The sequence below is a fragment of the Oncorhynchus masou genome, chromosome 31, assembly GCF_036934945.1.
Source record: "Oncorhynchus masou masou isolate Uvic2021 chromosome 31, UVic_Omas_1.1, whole genome shotgun sequence".
In the NCBI taxonomy this organism is placed as follows: domain Eukaryota; kingdom Metazoa; phylum Chordata; class Actinopteri; order Salmoniformes; family Salmonidae; genus Oncorhynchus; species Oncorhynchus masou.
The window spans coordinates 19,693,337-19,714,913 of NC_088242.1; the positions used below are offsets into that span (position 1 = coordinate 19,693,337).

Genomic DNA, 21,577 nt, shown 5'->3' on the forward strand with positions numbered 1-21,577 from the left:
CCTATATACACCTTACACACACTAATTAATAAACACCATCACACTACTGACCATATATACACCTTACACACACAAATTAATAAACACCATCACACTACTGACCATATATACACCTTACACACACTAATTAATAAACACCATCTCACTACTGACCATATATACACCTTACACACACTAATTAATAAACACCATCTCACTACTGACCATATATACACCTTACACACACTAATTAATAAACACCATCTCACTACTGACCATATATACACCGTACACACACTAATTAATAAACACCATCACACTACTGACCATATATACACCTTACACACACTAATTAATAAACACCATCACACTATTGACCATATATACACCTTACACACACTAATTAATAAACACGTCCACCAAAAAAAAGAGGGCAAAATCTTTGCTTGCTTTATTGACTTTAAAAAAGCATTTGATTCGATTTGGCACGAAGGGCTATTCTACAAAATTCTACAAAGTGGGCTTGGTGGTAAGGTATATGACTTAATAAAATGTATGTACACAGAAAACAAGTGTGCAATAAAAATCAAAAACCAAAGAACATAATTTTCTTTCACAATGTCGAGGTGTGAGACAAGGCTGCAATTTGAGTCCAAATCTTTTCAACATTTATATCAATGAATTAGCAGACATGTTGGACCAATCTCCAGTCCCAGGACTCACACTATTTGACACAGAGGTGAAATACCTGCTATGTGCTGATGACTTGGTACTTCTATCACCAACCAAAGAAGGTCTTCAACAAAACATTAATATTCTGGAGCAATATTACCATAATTGGGCCCTGGCAGTAAATTTCCCAAAAACTAAAATCATGATTTCCCCCCCAAAAAACAGATGTCAGAAACACAAATGTAAATTCACCCTGAACAACACATTAATTGAACACACAAAAAATTACACCTACCTTGGGCTGACCATATCTGCATCGGGAAACTTGAATATGGCAGTGAATGCACTCAAAGAAAAAGCCCGCAGAGCAATGTATGCAATAAAAATGAAATTATTCAAAATCAACATCCCAATTAGAATTTGGACTAAAATATTTGACAGTGTAATCCTATCAATAGCTCTTTATGGAAGTGAGGTTTGGGAGCCACTCAATAAACTGGATTTTAAAATGTGGGACAGACATCCAATTGAAGCCCTACATGCAGAATTCTGTCGGAAAATCCTACAAGTCCAGAGAAATACACCAACTAATGCATGTAGGGCAGAATTGTGCCGCTTTCCAGTAATAATGAAAATACAGAAAAGATCATAAAAATTTTTGGCTACATCTACATTCAAGTCCAAATTCGAGTCTGCAATTTAAAGCACTTCAAACCCAAGAGCTGAGCCCAGAAACGAGCCCTCTCAGTCAGCTGGTGTTGGACCTCACCAACCAAGCTGACACCAGCACTGCTTCAAAAGAAAGAATTCCAATAAGCAAAATCATGAACCAATCAAAGGAATCATATTTACAATACTGGAAAAACTAAACAAAATCCCAAAGCCAACTAAATTGCTATCTGACCCTAAACAGAGAATATGAATTGGCTGATTATCTCTCCTCTGTCAGAGATACGAAGCAGAGACAGATCCTTACCAAGTACAGGCTGAGTGACCACCGATTGGCAATAGAAACCGGCAGACATAAAAAGACATGGCTACTGTGATACTGTGATAAATATTCCTCACAAAGAGATTCATTATTCACAGAAATGACTACATATATTCCACATTTTTACAAATTGAACCCAGAGGAAAAACTAAGAATACTCATGGGCGAAGGATGGCTCCTCTTGCAGCCAAATATGTATTTTCCTGCCATAGCCTGAGGGACACTGAATAATAACATCTGCATAGTAAACAGTAACTTACTTATTATTACTATTATTGTTATTACTATAATTATTAATGTTTATCATTCCAAATATGGGTGGTAATGGTAGTGATAACAGTTTAGTGATGGTAGTAGTAGTCGTAGTAATGAAGATTGTAGTTGTAGTACTGATATGAAATAAAGAAGAAGATGACCGTTATTTAGTTATAAGTTAGTTATAGTTTAATTTAGTTTAATCTAACATAATTAGATTTTATATTTATACATTTCTACGATTAACTGTTACCATTTTATTGTTATTATTTTTGTATTTAATTTTGTATTATTATTTACTACCATTTTATATTATTATTTGCTATAATTTATAATGTTGTTACAATGTATATTGTATACATTGTTGCTTTGGCAATATTGACACAATGCTTGAATTTGAATTTGAATTTGAGAGAGAGAGAGGAGAAGACACAGAGAGACACAGAGAGAGAGAGGTGAAGACAGAGAGAGAGAGAGAGAAGAGAGAGAGAGAGAGAGAATACAGAGAGAGAGAGAGATAGATGCAGCTGAAGACCAGTCACCAGGACCACAAATACAAATTCCATCTAGACACTGCTGCCCTAAGACAGAGAAAAAACTAAGACAGTACCTTGGCCTAAACATCAGCGCCACAGGTAACTTCCAGAAAGCTGTGAACAGATCTGAGAGACAAGGCAAGAAGGGCATTCTATGCCATCAAAAGGAACATAAGATTTCAAGATACCAATTAGGATCTGAGCTAAAAATACTTGAATCAGAGATAGAGCCCATTGAGAGATGGTGAAGACAGAGAAAATGAGAGAGAGAAGACTTCACAAAATGGGACAAAGACCAAATTGAGACTCTGCACACAGAATTCTGCAAAAATATCCTCCATGTACAACGTAGAACACCAAATAATGCAGTAGAGCAGAATTAGGCCGATAGACTAATTATCAAAATCCAGAAAAGAGCTGTTAAATTCTATAACCACCTAGAAGGAAGGTGAAACCTTCCATAACAAAGCCATCACCTACAGAGAGATGAACCTGGAGAAGAGTCCCCTAAGCAAGCTGGTCCTGGGGCTCTGGTCACAGACACAAACACACCCTACAGAGCCCCAGGACAACAGCACAATTAGACCCAACCAAATCATGAGAAAAAGAGAGAAAAAGATAATTACTTGACACATTGAGAGAAGAGAAAAGAGAGAGAGAAGACAGATTGAAGACAGAGAGAGAGATGAGAGAGAGGTGAAGACAGAGACAGAGACAGAGAGAGAGAGAGAGAGGTGAAGAATACCCTACACAGAGACAGAGAGGAAAGCTTTGAGGTACAGAAGACACCTTGCTATTGAGAGTGGCAGACATGGTGAAGACAGAGAGAGAGACAAAATGAGAGGAAACTGAGCTGAAGACAGAGCCCAATGTATGACATATGAGAGACATATTTCCCTCAGATTACACAGATCCACAAAGAATTGAAAACAGACAGAAAGAGTTGAAAAGAGAGAGATATCTACTGGGTGAAATTCCACAGTGTGCCATCACAGACAGAGAAGATTTGTGACCTGACAGAGAAAAGGGGGTGAAGACAGAGAAGAACAAACACCATTGTAAATAAACCCATTTTCATGCTTATTTATTTTATCTTGTGTCCTTTAAGATTTGAAGACAGAGACAGAGAGAAAGAGAGAAAAAGACACAGAGAGAGAGAGAGAGTGAAGACAGAGAGAGGTGAAGACATAGAGAGAGAGGTGAAGACAGAGAGAGAGAGATTTAGAGAAAAGACAGAGAAAGAGAGACTGAGGTGAAGACCGTTTACGAGAATTTGAAGATTTGAAGACAGAGATTGAGAGAGGTGAAGACAGTGATATATTTTACTGGGTGAAGAGAGAGAATTTAAGACAGATGTTTGAAGACACAGATAGAGAGAGGTGAAGACAGAGAGAGAGAGAGAGAGAGAGAGAGAGAAGTGAATTGAGAGAGAGGGAGGTGAAGACAGAGAGAGAGACAGAGAGAGCGAGAGGTGAAGACACCGAGAGAGTGAGAGTGAAGACAGAGAGAGAGAGAGAGAGGTGAAGACAGAGAGAGAGAGAGAGAGAGAGGTGAAGACAGAGAGAGAGAGTGAAGACAGAGAGAGAGATTTGAAGACAGTGAGAGAGATTTGATGACAGTGAGAGAGAATTGAAGACAGAGAGAGAGAGAGAGAGAGGTGAAGACAGAGAGAAAGAGTTGAAGACAGAGAGAGAGAGAGAGAGAGAAAGGTGAAGACAGAGAGAGAGAGGGTGAAGACAGAGAGAGAGGGGTGAAGACAGAGAGAGAGAGGGGTGAAGACAGAGAGAGAGAGAGGTGAAGACAGAGAGGTGAAGACAGAGAGAGAGAGGTGAAGACGAAGAGAGAGAGAGGTGAAGACAGAGACAGAGAGAAAGAGAGAGAGGTGAAGACACAGAGAGAGAGAGAGAGAGAGAGGTGAAGACAGAGAGAGGTGAAGACATAGAGAGAGGTGAAGACAGAGAGAGAGGTGAAGAGACAGAGAGAGAGTAAGAGAGGTGAAGACAGAGAGAGAGTAGAGAGGTGAAGACAGAGAGAGAGAGAGAGGTGAAGACAGAGAGAGATGATGACAGAGAGAGAGAGAGAGAGAGGTGAAGACAGAGAGAGAGAGAAGTGAAGACAGAGAGAGAGAGAGAGTGGTGAAGACAGAGAGAGAGAGAGAGGTGAAGACAGAGAGAGTGAGAGAGAGGTAAAGACAGAGAGAGAGAGGTGAAGACAGAGCGAGAGAGAGAGAGAGAGAGAGAGGTGAAGACCGAGAGAGAAAGAGAGTGAAGACAGAGAGAGAGAGAGAGTGAAGACAGAGAGAGAGAGGGGTGAAGACAGAGAGAGAGAGGGGTGAAGACAGAGAGAGAGGTGAAGACAGAGAGAGAATTGGAGAGAGAGAGAGGAAGACAGAGAGAGAGAGAAGAAGACAGAGAGAGAGAGGTGAAGACAGAGAGAGAGAGAGGTGAAGACAGAGAGAGAGAGGGGTGAAGACAGAGAGAGAGAGGGGGGTGAAGACAGAGAGAGAGAGAAGACAAGACAGAGAGAGAGAGAGAGGTGAAGACAGAGAGAGAGAGGTGAAGACAGAGAGAGAGAGGGGTGAAGACAGAGAGAGAGAGGGGTGAAGACAGAGAGAGAGGGGTGAAGACAGAGAGAGAGAGGTGAAGACAGAGAGAGAGAGGTGAAGACAGAGAGAGAGAGAGAGGTGAAGACAGAGAGAGAGAGAGAGATGACAGAGAGAGAGAGAGAGAGAGTGAAGACAGAGAGAGAAGTGAAGACAGAGAGAGAGAGAGAGAGAGAGAGGTGAAGACAGAGAGAGAAGTGAAGACAGAGAGAGAGAGAGCGGTAAAGACAGAGAGAGAGAGAAGAGAGAGGTGAAGACAGAGAGAGTGAGAGAGAGGTGAAGACAGAGAGAGAGTGAGTGAGAGAGAGGTGAAGACAGAGAGAGAGAGAGAGAGAAAGAAAGTGTGCAATAAAAATCAAAAATCAAAGAACAGAATTTTTTTCACAATGTCGAGGTGTGAGACAAGGCTGCAGTTTGAGTCCAAATCTTTTCAACATTTATATCAATGAATTAACAGACATGTTGGACCAATCTCCAGCCCCAGGACTCACACTATTTGACACAGAGGTGAAATACCTGCTATATGCTGATGACGTGGTACTTCTATCACCAACCAAAGAAGGTCTTCAACAGAAAATTAATATTCTGGAGCAATATTGCCATAATTGGGCCCTGGCAGTAAATTTCAAAAAAAACTAAAATCATGATTTTCCAAAAAAAAAAAAACAGATGTCAGAAACACAAATATAAATTCACCCTGAACAACACCTTAATTGAACACACAAAAAATTACACCTATCTTGGTCTGACCATATCTGCATCGGGAAACTTTAATATGGCAGTGAATGCACTCAAAGAAAAAGCCAGCAGAGCAATGTATGCAATAAAAATGAAATTATTCAAAATCAACATCCCAATTAGAATTTGGACTAAAATATTTGACAGTGTAATCCTACCAATAGCTCTTTATGGAAGTGAGGTTTGGGGGCCACTCAATAAACTGGACTTTAAAATGTGGGACAAACATCCAATTGAAGCCCTACATGCAGAATTCTGTCGGAAAATCCTACAAGTCCAGAGAAATACACCAACTAATGCATGTAGGGCAGAATTGGGCCGTTTTCCAGTAATAATGAAAATACAGAAAAGATCATTAAAGGTTTGGCTACATCTGAATTCAAGTCCAAATTCAAGTCTGCAATTTAAATCACTTCAAACCCAAGAGCTGAGCCCAGAAACGAGCCCTCTTAGTCAGCTGGTGTTGGACCTCACCAACCAAGCTGACACCAGCACTGCTTCAAAAGAAAGAATTCCAATAAGCAAAATCATGAACCAATCAAAGGAATCATATTTACAACATTGGAAAAATGAAACAAAATCCCAAAGCCGACTAAATTGCTATCTGACCCTAAACAGGGAATATGAATTGGCTGATTATCTCTACTCTGTCAGAGATACGAAGCAGAGACAGATCCTTACCAAGTACAGGCTGAGTGACCACCGATTGGCAATAGAAACCGGCAGACATAAAAAAGACATGGCTACCCAAAGAGGAGCGTGTATGTGGTCACTGCATAACAGGGGAGGTAGAGACAGAGATGCACTTTCTCCTTTACTGTGATAAATATTCCTCACAAAGAGATTCATTATTCACAGAAATTACTAAACATATTCCAAATTTTTACAAATTGAACCCAGAGGAAAAACTAAGAATACTCATGGGCGAAGGAGCAATGGCTCCTCTTGCAGCCAAATATGTATTTTCCTGCCATAGCCTGAGGGACACTGAATAATAACATCTGCATAGTAAGCAGTAACTTAATTGTTATTGCTATTATTGTTATTACTGTAATTATTATTATTTGCTATCATTTAGAATTTTGTTACAATGTATATTGTATACATTGTTGCTTTGGCAATATTGACACAATGTTTTTCATGCCAATAAAGCAGCTTGAATTTGAATTTGAAAGAGAGAGAGAGAGGTGAAGACAGAGAGAGAGAGAGAGAGCGAGAGAGAGGTGAAGACAGAGAGAGAGAGAGCGAGAGAGAGAGAGAGAGAGAGAGAAGACAGAGAGAGAGAGAGAGAGAGGTGAAGACAGAGAGAGAGAGAGAGGTGAAGACAGAGTAAGAGAGAGAGAGAGAGGTGAAGACAGAGAGAGAATTGAAGACAGAGAGAAAGAGAGGTGAAGACAGAGAGAGAGAGGGGTGAAGACAGAGAGAGAGAGGTGAAGACAGAGAGAGAGAGTTGAAGACAGAGAGAGAGATTTGATGACAGTGAGAGAGAATTGAAGACAGAGAGAGAGAGAGAGGTGAAGACAGAGAGAAAGAGTTGAAGACAGAGAGAGAGAGAGAGAGAGAAAGGTGAAGACAGAGAGAGAGAGTGAAGACAGAGAGAGAGGGGTGAAGACAGAGAGAGAGAGGGGGTGAAGACAGAGACAGAGAGAAGAGAGAGAGAGGTGAAGACACAGAGAGAGAGAGAGAGAGAGAGAGAGTGAAGACAGAGACAGAGAGAGAGTGGTGAAGACAGAGAGAGAGAGGTGAAGACAGAGAGAGGTGAAGACAGAGAGAGAGGTGAAGACAGAGAGAGAGAGAGAGTGAAGAGACAGAGAGAGAGTAAGAGAGGTGAAGACAGAGAGAGAGTAAGAGAGGTGAAGACAGAGAGAGAGGAGAAGACAGAGAGAGAGAGGTGAAGACAGAGAGAGAGAGAAAGACAGAGAGAGAGAGAGAGAGAGAGAGAGAGAGAGAAAGGTGAAGACAGAGAGAGAGAAAGTGAAGACAGAGAGAGAGAGAGAGAGAGTGGTGAAGACAGAGAGAGAGAGAGAAAAGAGGTGAAGACAGAGAGAGTGAGAGAGAGGTAAAGACAGAGAGAGAAGAGAGAGAGGTGAAGACAGAGCGAGAGAGAGAAAGAGAGAGAGAGAGGTGAAGACAGAGAGAAAGAGGTGAAGACAGAGAGAGAGAGAGAGAGAGAGAGAGAGAGGTGAAGACAGAGAGAAATTGGAGAGAGAGAGAGAGAGGAAGACAGAAAGAAAGAGTTGAAGACAGAGAGAGAGAGAGAGTGAAGACAGAGAGAGAGAGGTGAAGACAGAGAGAGAGGGGTGAAGACAGAGAGAGAGAGGGGTGAAGACAGAGAGAGAGAGGTGAAGACAGAGAGAGAGAGAGAAAGACAGAGAGAGAGAGAGAGTGAAGACAGAGAGAGAGGGGTGAAGACAGAGAGGGGGAAGACAGAGAGAGAGGGGGTGAAGACAGAGAGAGAGAGGTGAAGACAGAGAGAGAGAGAGGTGAAGACAGAGAGAGAGAGAGAGAGGTGAAGACAGAGAGAGAGACGATGACAGAGAGAGAGAGGTGAAGAAGACAGAGAGAGAGAGAGAGAGAGAGAGGTGAAGACAGAGAGAGAAGTGAAGACAGAGAGAGAGAGCGGTAAAGAGAGAGAAAGAGAGAGAGAGAGGTGAAGACAGAGAGAGTGAGAGAGAGGTGAAGACAGAGAGAGAGAGCGAGAGAGAGGTGAAGACAGAGAGAGAGAGAGAGAAAGAGAGAGAGAGAGGTGAAGACAGAGAGAGCGAGAGAGGTGAAGACAGAGAGAGAGAGAGCGAGAGAGAGTGAAGACAGAGAGAAAGAGAGAGCGAGAGAGAGGTGAAGACAGAGAGAGAGAGGTGAAGACAGAGAGAGAGAGAGAGAGAGAGAGAGTGTGAGAGAGAGAGAGAGAGGTGAAGACAGAGAGAGAGAGAGGTGAAGACAAAGAGAGAGGTGAAGACAGAGACAGAGACAGAGAGAAAGAGAGAGAGAGTGAAGACACAGAGAGAGAGAGAGGTTAAGACAGAGAGAGAGAGTGGTGAAGACCGAGAGAGAGAGAGGTGAAGACAGAGAGAGGTGAAGACACAGAGAGAGAGAGGTGAAGACAGAGAGAGAGAGAGAGAGAGAGCGAGAGAGGTGAAGACAGAGAGAGTAAGAGAGGTGAAGAGACAGAGAGAGAGTAAGAGAGGTGAAGACAGAGAGAGAGAGAGAGAGGTGAAGACAGAGAGAGAGCGAGAGAGAGGTGAAGACAGAGAGAGAGATGATGACAGAGAGAGAGAGTGACGACAGAGAGAGAGAGGTGAAGACAGAGAGAGAGAGAGAGAGAGAGCGAGAGAGAGGTGAAGACAGAGAGAGAGTAAGAGAGGTGAAGAGACAGAGAGAGAGTAAGAGGTGAAGACAGAGAAAGAGAGAGAGAGAGGTGAAGACAGAGAGAGAAAGAGAGAGAGAGAGAGCGAGAGAGAGGTGAAGACAGAGAGAGAGAGAGAGAGAGAGAGAGGTGAAGACAGAGAGAGAGAGAGAGAAAGAGAGGTGAAGACAGAGAGAGTGAGAGAGAGTAAAGACAGAGAGAGAAAGAGAGAGAGAGAGGTGAAGACAGAGCGAGAGAGAGAAAGAGAGAGAGAGAGAGGTGAAGACAGAGAGAGAAAGAGAGGTGAAGACAGAGAGAGAGAGAGAGAGAGAGAGAGAGTGAAGACAGAGAGAGAATTGGAGAGAGAGAGAGAGGAAGACAGAAAGAAAGAGTTGAAGACAGAGAGAGAGAGAGAGGTGAAGACAGAGAGAGAGAGAGGTGAAGACAGAGAGAGAGAGGGTGAAGACAGAGAGAGAGAGGGGTGAAGACAGAGAGAGAGAGAGGTGAAGAGACAGAGAGAGAGGTGAAGACAGAGAGAGAGAGGTGAAGACAGAGAGAGAGGGGGTGAAGACAGAGAGAGGGGTGAAGACAGAGAGAGAGGGGTGAAGACAGAGAGAGAGGTGAAGACAGAGAGAGAGAGGTGAAGACAGAGAGAGAGAGAGAGAGAGGTGAAGACAGAGAGAGAGACGATGACAGAGAGAGAGAGAGAGGTGAAGACAGAGAGAGAGAGAGAGAGAGAGAGGTGAAGACAGAGAGAGAAGTGAAGACAGAGAGAGAGAGCGGTAAAGAGAGAGAGAGAAAGAGAGAGAGAGAGGTGAAGACAGAGAGAGTGAGAGAGAGTGAAGACAGAGAGAGAGAGCGAGAGAGAGAAGAAGACAGAGAGAGAGAGAGAGAGAGAGAGAGAGAGAGGTGAAGACAGAGAGAGCGAGAGAGGTGAAGACAGAGAGAGAGAGAGAGCGAGAGAGGTGAAGACAGAGAGAAAGAGAGAGCGAGAGAGAGGTGAAGACAGAGAGAGAGGTGAAGACAGAGAGAGAGAGAGAGAGAGAGAGAGGTGAAGAGAGAGAGAGAGAGGTGAAGACAGAGAGAGAGAGGTGAAGACAAAGAGAGGTGAAGACAGAGACAGAGACAGAGAGAAAGAGAGAGAGGTGAAGACACAGAGAGAGAGAGAGAGGTTAAGACAGAGAGAGAGAGAGTGGTGAAGACCGAGAGAGAGAGAGGTGAAGACAGAGAGAGGTGAAGACACAGAGAGAGAGAGAGGTGAAGACAGAGAGAGAGAGAGAGCGAGAGAGAGGTGAAGACAGAGAGAGTAAGAGAGGTGAAGAGACAGAGAGAGAGTAAGAGAGGTGAAGACAGAGAGAGAGAGAGAGAGGTGAAGACAGAGAGAGCGAGAGAGGTGAAGACAGAGAGAGAGATGATGACAGAGAGAGAGAGGTGACGACAGAGAGAGAGAGAGGTGAAGACAGAGAGAGAGAGAGAGAGAGAGAGAGAGGTGAAGACAGAGAGAGAGTAAGAGAGGTGAAGAGACAGAGAGAGAGTAAGAGGTGAAGACAGAGAAAGAGAGAGAGAGAGGTGAAGACAGAGAGAGAAAGAGAGAGAGAGAGAGCGAGAGAGAGGTGAAGACAGAGAGAGAGAGAGAGAGAGAGAGGTGAAGACAGAGAGAGAGAGAAAAGAGAGAGAGGTGAAGACAGAGAGAGCGAGAGAGAGGTGAAGACAGAGAGAGAGAGAGAGAGCGAGAGAGGTGAAGACAGAGAGAGAGAGAGAGAGAGAGAGAGAGAGGTGAAGACAGAGAGAGAGAGAGCGCGAGAGAGGTGAAGACAGAGAGAGAGAGAGAGAGAGAGGTGAAGACACAGAGAGAGAGAGAGGTGAAGACAGAGAGAGAGAGAGGTGAAGACAGAGAGAGAGAGAGAGAGAGAGGTGAAGACAGAGCTAGAGAGATAGAGAGAGGTGAAGAAGAGAGAGAGAGAGAGAGAGAGGTGAAGGCAGAGAGAGAGTCTGCTCCAGCCCAGGTCAGAATACCAGCATCCCAGTCTGCTCCACCCAGACAATCACCCACAACTGCAATCCTAATTGATTCAAATGGTAAATTCTTAGTCCAGGAAAGATTATTCCCTAGACACCAGGTATATAAGTATATATATGTATATATATACGTATGTACGTACTTATGTATGTGTGTGTGTGTGTGTGTGTGTGTGTGTAAGTATGTGTATATATATGTATATGCATATGTATGTGTATATGTATGCATGTGTGTTTTTATATATATAGTATATATTTTTTTCCCCGATGTACTTTACTCAAACCAGTGAATATCACTTATTATAAATGAGATCAATAACCATCAGCTCTTGGATTATCCAGGGCCTATACTCTTCACATTTTGGTTATAAAACAACAAATCCAGAATTGCTTAAAAACATCAAGGGACAGGACATCATAATCCTACTGGAGACATGGTGTCGTGAGACATAGATGCTCAGTGTCCCTCGGGCTATAAAGAAAGTTTACTACCATCAATCAAACATAAAAATGTTAAACGGGGCCGAGACTCAGGTGGAATCATCATTTGGCATAAGCAGGACTTAGCACTGAATGAAATGAAAAAAGGTACCACTCACATTCGGCTAAAACAATCTCCAGACAGAAATCATTACATTTCAGGCTCAGGGTAAAGTGCTTCTTTGTGGAGATTTCAACGCAAGAACAGGTTCTGAGCCTGACTACACTGATGCGGGAGGTAACCACCACATATTTGGACACCCCTCCTTGTACAGTAGCCCTATTATAAATAATAGAAACAGTCCTGACCAAATACTGAACAAAAATGGAAAATAGTTAGTACATCTCTGTCGAGCCTTAGGCCTGTACATGCTTAATGGTAGAATCAGAGGGGACTCTTTAGGTCAGTTTACTTACTGCTCAGCTCTTGGGACAAGTGTAGTCGATTATGCCATCACTGACATTGACCCCTCCTCCATTAGTGCATTCACTGTCAGACCAGACACCATTGTCAGATCACAGTCAGATCAACGTGTTTCTGAAGAAATTAACTGGCAATATTCATTAAAAAACAGCCCAATAAACTCTACAACATAAACCAATCGTACAGATGGGCTCCAAACAGTGCAGAGACATTCATTGAAACATTGAACTCAAATGAAATGATGAACTCTATACAGTTTTTCAATAACTCATGGTACCAAAACAATAAAGATGGTGTCAATTCAGCTACCCAAAACATCAACTGCATATTCCAAAAAGCAGCATCGAAAGCAAATTTGAGAAAACCAAAGCAAAGCAACATCAGAAGCAAAAATCTAAATGTTTCTGACGAATGGTTTGATAATGAATGTAAAACAATTAGAAAACACCTGAGACAAATGTCAAATAAAAAACATAAGCAGAAAAACAACCCAGAGCTACGATATGAATACTTTGAAACTCTGAAACAGTATAAACAAACACTAAAATGCAAGAAATTGAATTATACCAACAAGACACTTGATGAAATTGAAAACGCAATTGACCAAAATCAGTTCTGGGACATGTGGAACAATTTAAGCACAACAAAGCCACAAAAATTTGCCATGCAAGATGTAGGAATTTGGAAAACTTATTTTGATAATCTATACAAAAACATCCCACAAAAAGACTTACAAAAGAACCAATTAGAAATTAAAGAAAAATTGAACATCCTTGAATCAGTCATTAAAAACAACCAAAATCCATTAAATTACCCAATAACCCAACAAGAACTAAATTTAAAGCTCAAATCTATTAAATCAAAGAAGGCTTGTGGTCTAGACAACATCAGAAATGAAATGCTGAAAAACAGCACACCTGAGTTGCAAAATGCTGTGCTTAAATTGTTCAACATGGTGTTAACTTCTGGCTGCTTCCCTGATGTCTGGAACCAGGGGCTCATCTCCCCTATCTACAAAAGTGGAGACAAATCAGACCCCAATAATTACAGGGGAATTTGCGTAAACAGTAACTTGGGAAATATTTTCTGTAGCATTTTGAATTCAAATTGAACCATCGCACTACTGAAACCTTTCTTCAACTGACCAAAAAACCTTACACACACTAATTAATAAACACCATCTCACTACTGTAAACACCTTACACACTAATTAATAAACACCACCTCACTACTGACCATAAATGTCAAATTGGACTTTGTTCCTAACCATCGCACTATTGACCATATATACACCTTACACACACTAATTAATAAACACCACCTCACTACTGACCATATATACACCTTACACACACTAATTAATAAACACTAATTAATAAACACCTCACTACTGACCATATATACACCTTACACACACTAATTAATAAACACCATCACACTACTGACCATATATACACCTTTACACACACTAATTAATAAACACCATCTCACTACTGACCATATATACACCTTACACACACTAATTAATAAACACGTCCACCAAAAATAAACACCATCTCACTACTGAGGACCATATATACACCTTACACACACTAATTAATAAACACCATCACACTATTGACAAAATCTTTGCTTGCTTTATTGACTTTAAAAAAGCATTTGATTCGATTTGGCACGAAGGGCTATTCTACAAAATTCTACAAAGTGGGCTTGGTGTAAGGTATATGACTTAATAAAATGTATGTACACAGAAAACAAGTGTGCAATAAAAATCAAAAACCAAAGAACATAATTTTTTTTCACAATGTCGAGGTGTGAGACAAGGCTGCAATTTGAGTCCAAATCTTTTCAACATTTATATCAATGAATTAGCAGACATGTTGGACCAATCTCCAGTCCCAGGACTCACACTATTTGACACAGAGGTGAAATACCTGCTATGTGCTGATGACTTGGTACTTCTATCACCAACCAAAGAAGGTCTTCAACAAAACATTAATATTCTGGAGCAATATTACCATAATTTGGCCCTGGCAGTAAATTTCCCAAAAACTAAAATCATGATTTCCCCCAAAAAACAGATGTCAGAAACACAAATGTAAATTCACCCTAAACAACACCTTAATTGAACACACAAAAAATTACACCTACCTTGGGCTGACCATATCTGCATCGGGAAACTTGAATATGGCAGTGAATGCACTCAAAGAAAAAGCCCGCAGAGCAATGTATGCAATAAAAATGAAATTATTCAAAATCAACATCCCAATTAGAATTTGGACTAAAATATTTGACAGTGTAATCCTATCAATAGCTTTTTATGGAAGTGAGGTTTGGGAGCCACTCAATAAACTGGATTTTAAATTGTGGGACAGACATCCAATTGAAGCCCTACATGCAGAATTCTGTCGGAAAATCCTACAAGTCCAGAGAAATACACCAACTAATGCATGTAGGGCAGAATTGTGCCGCTTTCCAGTAATAATGAAAATACAGAAAAGATCATAAAAATTTTTGGCTACATCTACATTCAAGTCCAAATTCGAGTCTGCAATTTAAAGCACTTCAAACCCAAGAGCTGAGCCCAGAAACGAGCCCTCTCAGTCAGCTGGTGTTGGACCTCACCAACCAAGCTGACACCAGCACTGCTTCAAAAGAAAGAATTCCAATAAGCAAAATCATGAACCAATCAAAGGAATCATATTTACAATACTGGAAAAACTAAACAAAATCCCAAAGCCAACTAAATTGCTATCTGACCCTAAACAGAGAATATGAATTGGCTGATTATCTCTCCTCTGTCAGAGATACGAAGCAGAGACAGATCCTTACCAAGTACAGGCTGAGTGACCACCGATTGGCAATAGAAACCGGCAGACATAAAAAGACATGGCTACTGTGATACTGTGATAAATATTCTTCACAAAGAGATTCATTATTCACAGAAATGACTACATATATTTCACATTTTTACAAATTGAACCCAGAGGAAAAACTAAGAATACTCATGGGCGAAGGATGGCTCCTCTTGCAGCCAAATATGTATTTTCCTGCCATAGCCTGAGGGACACTGAATAATAACATCTGCATAGTAAACAGTAACTTACTTATTATTACGATTATTGTTATTACTATAATTATTAATGTTTATCATTCCAAATATGGGTGGTAATGGTAGTGATAACAGTTTAGTGATGGTAGTAGTAGTCGTAGTAATGATGATTGTAGTTGTAGTACTGATATGAAATAAAGAAGAAGATGACCGTTATTTAGTTATAAGTTAGTTATAGTTTAATTTAGTTTAATCTAACATAATTAGATTTTATATTTATTACATTTCTACGATTAACTGTTACCATTTTATTGTTATTATTTTTGTATTTAATTTTGTATTATTATTTACTACCATTTTATATTATTATTTGCTATAATTTATAATGTTGTTACAATGTATATTGTATACATTGTTGCTTTGGCAATATTGACACAATGCTTGAATTTGAATTTGAATTTGAGAGAGAGAGAGAGGTGAAGACACAGAGAGACACAGAGAGCGAGAGGTGAAGACAGAGAGAGAGAGAGGTGAAGACAGAGAGAGAGAGAGAGAGAGAGAGAGAGATGCAGCTTAAGCCCAGTCACCAGGACCACAAATACAAATTCCATCTAGACACTGCTGCCCTAGAGCACACAAAAAACTATACATACCTTGGCCTAAACATCAGCGCCACAGGTAACTTCCACAAAGCTGTGAACGATCTGAGAGACAAGGCAAGAAGGGCATTCTATGCCATCAAAAGGAACATAAATTTCAACATACCAATTAGGATCTGGCTAAAAATACTTGAATCAGTCATAGAGCCCATTGCCCTTTATGGTTGTGAGGTCTGGGGTCCGCTCACCAACCAAGACTTCACAAAATGGGACAAAGACCAAATTGAGACTCTGCACACAGAATTCTGCAAAAATATCCTCCATGTACAACGTAGAACACCAAATAATGCATGTAGAGCAGAATTAGGCCGATACCCACTAATTATCAAAATCCAGAAAAGAGCTGTTAAATTCTATAACCACCTAAAAGGAAGCGATTCCCAAACCTTCCATAACAAAGCCATCACCTACAGAGAGATGAACCTGGAGAAGAGTCCCCTAAGCAAGCTGGTCCTGGGGCTCTGGTCACAAACACAAACACACCCTACAGAGCCCCAGGACAACAGCACAATTAGACCCAACCAAATCATGAGAAAACAAAAAGATAATTACTTGACACATTGGAAAGAATTAACAAAAAAACAGAGCAAACTAGAATGCTATTTGGCCCTACACAGAGAGTACACAGCGGCAGAATACCTGACCACTGTGACTGACCCAAAATTAAGGAAAGCTTTGACTATGTACAGACTCAGTGAGCATAGCCTTGCTATTGAGAAAGGCTGCCGTAGGCAGACATGGCTCTCAAGAGAAGACAGGCTATGTGCTCACTGCCCACAAAATGAGGTGGAAACTGAGCTGCACTTCCTAACCTCCTGCCCAATGTATGACCATATTAGAGAGACATATTTCCCTCAGATTACACAGATCCACAAAGAATTCGAAAACAAATCCAATTTTGAAAAACTCCCATATCTACTGGGTGAAATTCCACAGTGTGCCATCACAGCAGCAAGATTTGTGACCTGTTGCCACGAGAAAAGGGCAACCAGTGAAGAACAAACACCATTGTAAATACAACCCATTTTCATGCTTATTTATTTTATCTTGTGTCCTTTAACCATTTGTACATTGTAAAAACACTGTATATATATAATATGAAGATTTGTAATGTCTTTATTGTTTTGAAACTTCTGTATGTGTGATGTTTACTGTTAATTTTAAATTTTTATTGTTTATTTCACTTTATATATTCACTTTATATATTATCTACCTCCCTTGCTTTGGCAATGTTAACACATGTTTCCCATGCCAATAAAGCCCTTGAATTGAATTGAATTGAGAGGTGAAGACAGAGAGAGAGAGAGAGAGTGATGACAGAGGGAGAGAGGGAAGACAGGGGGAGAGAGAGAGAGAGAGAGAGAGAAGAGAAGACATGGAGAGAGAGAGAAGAAGAGAGAGAGACCACAGCGGGGCGTGGATGATGACAGAGGGAGAGAGCTGGGGCTAGAGACTGGGGGCTAGGGTTCTGAGACTGAGAGAGAGAGAGAGACTGAGGGAGAGAGAGACTGAGGGAGGGTTCTGAGACTGGGGGCTAGGGTTCTGAGACTGGGGGCTGACTGGGGCTAGGGTTCAGAGGGAGAGAGGGAAGACAGGGGGAGAGAGAGAGAGAGAGAGAGGGGGCTAGGGTTCTGAGTCATGTTTAACTGGCTGAAGACATGGAAAGGAGAAGGAAGGAAGGAAGACGTAGTGACCACAAGCGGGGGCGTGGATAGTGTATAGGAGGGGGCTGTCAGGAGCTGGGGCTAGAGACTGGGGGCTAGGGTTCTGAGACTGGGGGCTAGGGTTCTGAGACTGGGGGCTAGGGTTCTGAGACTGGGGGCTAGGGTTCTGAGACTGGGGGCTAGGGTTCTGAGACTGGGGGCTAGGGTTCTGAGACTGGGGGCTAGGGTTCTGAGACTGGGGGCTAGGGTTCTGAGACTGGGGGCTAGGGTTGTGAGACTGGGGGCTAGGGTTGTTAGACTGGGGGCTAGGGTTGTTAGACTGGGGGCTAGGGTTGTTAGACTGGGGGCTAGGGTTGTTAGACTGGGGGCTAGGGTTGTTAGACTGGGGGCTAGGGTTGTTAGACTGGGGGCTAGGGTTGTTAGACTGGGGGCTAGGGTTGTTAGACTGGGGGCTAGGGTTGTTAGACTGGGGGCTAGGGTTGTTAGACTGGGGGCTAGGGTTGTTAGACTGGGGGCTAGGGTTGTTAGACTGGGGGCTAGGGTTCTGAGACTGGGGGCTAGGGTTGTTAGACTGGGGGCTAGAGTTGTTAGACTGGGGGCTAGGGTTGTTAGACTGGGGGCTAGGGTTGTTAGACTGGGGGCTAGGGTTCTGAGACTGGGGGCTAGGGTTGTTAGACTGGGGGCTAGGGTTGTTAGACTGGGGGCTAGGGTTGTTAGACTGGGGGCTAGGGTTGTTAGACTGGGGGCAAGGGTTGTTAGACTGGGGGCTAGGGTTGTTAGACTGGGGGCTAGGGTTGTTAGACTGGGGGCTAGGGTTGTTAGACTGGGGGCAAGGGTTGTTAGACTGGGGGCTAGGGTTGTTAGACTGGGGGCTAGGGTTGTTAGACTGGGGGCTAGGGTTGTTAGACTGGGGGCTAGGGTTGTTAGACTGGGGGCTAGTGTTGCTAGACTGGGGGCTAGGGTTGTTAGACTGGGGGCTAGGGTTCTGAGACTGGGGGCTAGGGTTGTTAGACTGGGGGCTAGGGTTGTTAGACTGGGGGCTGACACTGGTTGTCTAGACTGGGGGCTCCTCTTAGAAAGTGTTGTTGTGTGGGTTCTGAGACTGGGGGCTAGGGTTTGATTTCCCCCCCCTAGACTGGGTCAGGTCTTTGAGAGGCAGTTTGTTGTGACTGGGTGGAAATAGGGTTGTATTGCAGCAGGGACATTAAGGTTGATGGACTGGGGGCTAGGGTTGTTAGACTGGGGGCACAGGAGTCACACTGGGGGCTGACACAGACTGGGGGCTAGGGTTCTTAGACTGCACTTCTTTACTTAGGCCACCCACACACAGTTGTGTAGACTGGGGGCTAGGGTCCACAACCAAGGGTAATTGGAGTAAAGAAGGTCTGGTGGGTCTAGGGTTGTTAGACTCCAGGGGCTGAGGAGTTCTGTGACAGGTAGCTAGGGTTGTTAGACTGGGGGCTATTTTATGGGGGCCCCTAGTGTTGCTAGACTGGGGGCTAGGGTTGTTAGACTAGGGTGACAAGGGTTGTTAGACTGGGGGCTATCTTGCTAGACTGGGGGCTAGGGTTGTTAGACTTGTGACAACCTGGCTGAGGGCTAGGGTTGTTAGACTGGGGGCTAGGGTTGCAGGTCCTGTGGTAACATGGTGTAGGTTAGAGCACCACATGGCAGCCATCTGCTGCCTGACAGCTAACGCAGTAACTCTAATGAACTGTGGATACCTCCTCCACTACCTGAAAGTGTGTGTGTGTGTGGGCCATTGATTGGAATGCTACTCCAGCCGACTCATTATCTTCCCCCACCACCACCATCAAAACCACAGTCAGTGTCTTTGAAGAAGCAGTAACATTGTTCATGTCCTTTATCTCCTGGTGGAAATAGGAGTTTGTATCTGCAGCAGGGACATTAAGTCTGTAATGATGGCTGTTCCTCACGGTTCCCTAGTGGTGCTGCTGACATTGTGTACTGGATACACACACCATACAGAGTCACACACTGACTACAGACAATACCATCAATTAGAGGCACTTCCTTACATACACACATGCACTTCTTTACAATTACTGCCACCCACACACAGTTACTGTACAGAATCTCTCTCCCCTCGACACAAAATCCACACACACACAAGGCAGTAATTGGAGTAAACAAGGTCCATTAAAAAGTAAACACAGTGTGAATAAAACTGTCCCTTAGTGCTGCTGTTATGAGCTCCTCAGTGGGCTTTCTTTGTGTGTGGCGGTGACAGGTGTGCTATTTGGTCCAGTCTTTTCTTATTTTATCCTCCTCCCCTGTGTTCTTTCTTGCAGACGAGAGGTAGCAGAGTGGTTCTGATAACAGGGAGATAGACAGAGAGTGACAACCTGGCTGACAAACACACAACTCTACCTCTCAGGGCACACACAAAAAGATTACACACAGCCAAGGGGATTTAATAATGCCTATTGATAAAACCCAAATATTCCTTCCTCCCCTCCCTGTGTGTCTGCGGTCCAGCTGACCTTGACAGCGCAGCGCCGCTACAATATCCCTCTGTTCCTCTCCTCCTGCCTAAGAATGTAAAAACAGGAAATCAAAGGTAGTCTGGTACTGCCTTTTTCAGTTCAAATCAAACATGTTTGACACAGTGTGGCCTTCCAACTCTCTGGACAGTCTCTCTGCCGGGTTGGACAGCAGGGGTTGGACGCAGTGTGGTGCCTGAGCCCACAATCTGGTTCTGCATTGTGGCTGGACCTGCCTGGGGGTTGGACAGGGACAGACTGGGGAGACAGAGTTCAGGGACCAGTCCAGAACCACTCACCTGAACATGTGGCGTTTCTTGAGGCAGTAGTGGGGGTTCACCTCCTCAGAGGGCCATTGGACACCGTGGGAAAAACAACAGAGGACAACATGAAGACAGTGTGGTGTGTGGGGTTGGACAACTATTGACTGGCATTATCTATTCACTGGTCAGTCCACACCACCATCAAAACCACAGTGTGGGGTTGGACACTGGTCATTTTGGAATGTGGTTGTGTGTGTTTGGACAGTGTGGTGTGTTCATGTGGTGTTTGTGGTTGGACCAGTGTGGCAGTGTGTGTGTGTGGACAGTGTGGTGTGTGTGTGGTTGGACAGTGTGGTTGGACAGTGTGGTATATCTACACCAGAGAACTCCTCAACAGTGGGGTGTCCTTTGGACAGTCATCCGTCTGTTTCAACAGTGTGGCAACACAGTGTGGTAAAGTGTGTCTCCTCACGTGTGGTCGTGTGTAGTGTGTGTGGACAGTGTGGTGTGTGTGTTTTTGGACAGTGTTCCACAGTGCTCCCACAGTGGGGTGCCTGTGATTGGACAAGGTTGCATGTGTGTGTTGTGTGGTGTGGATCAGTGTGGTCCCCCCTGGTTGGACTATGGCTCCTTAGACTTGGTACAGTGTGGGCAAATGTGGTGTGTGTGTGGAGAGTGTGGTGGTCCAGTGTGGTGTGATAATCACCAGGAGGTGTGTGTGGTCTGGACAGTGTGCTGTGTCACCCACTGGACCAGTGTGGTGTCTGTTAGGTACAGTGTGTGCCATGAAGTGTGGTGTGTGATGGTTGGACAGTGTGGTGTGTGACACACACACAGTGTGGCGTGTGTGTACACACACAGTGTGGCACAGTGTGGCGTGTGTGTGGTTGGACAGTGTGGTGTGTGTGGTTGGACAGTGTGGTGTGTGTGTGGTTGGACAGTGTGGTGTGTGTGTGGTTGGACAGTGTGGTGTGTGAGTGGTTGGACAGTGTGGTGTGTGACACAGTGTGGTGTGTGTGTGGTTGGACAGTGGGTGTGAGAGTGGGGACAGTGTGGTGTTCCTTGGTTGGACAGTGTGGTGTGTGAGTGGTTGGACAGTGTGGTGTTGAATAAAACTTCAGCCTTGGACAGTGTGGCTTTGATGGTTGGACAGGCTGTGTGAGTGCTTGGACTGTGGTGTGTGAGTGGTTGGACAGTGTCTGTGTGTGTGTGGTTGGACAGTTTGTGTGGGGTTGGACAGTGTGGTGTGTGTGTGTTTGGACAGTGTGGTGTGTGTGGTTGGACAGTGTGGTGTGTGTGTGGTTGGACAGTGGGGTGTGTGTGTGTTTGGACAGTGTGGTGTGTGTGGGGTTGGACAGCGTGGTGTGTGTGTGTGTGGTTGGACAGCGTGTTGTGT

At 43.5% G+C, this 21,577-nt stretch overlaps 1 protein-coding gene across 1 annotated transcript in view; it reads right to left on the reverse strand.

Annotated features, from left to right (window-relative positions):
- The window catches only part of LOC135523526 (calmodulin-lysine N-methyltransferase-like), a 72,656-nt gene extending 52,388 nt beyond the window's left edge, over positions 1 to 20,268 (reverse strand). Inside the window, exon 1 of the mRNA XM_064950276.1 lies at positions 20,218 to 20,268. Coding sequence (XP_064806348.1) covers positions 20,218 to 20,225 — 8 coding nt within the window. The 5' untranslated portion in view covers positions 20,226 to 20,268. The remainder of the gene's footprint in view (positions 1 to 20,217) is intronic.
- Between the last annotated feature and the right edge of the window lie 1,309 nt (positions 20,269 to 21,577).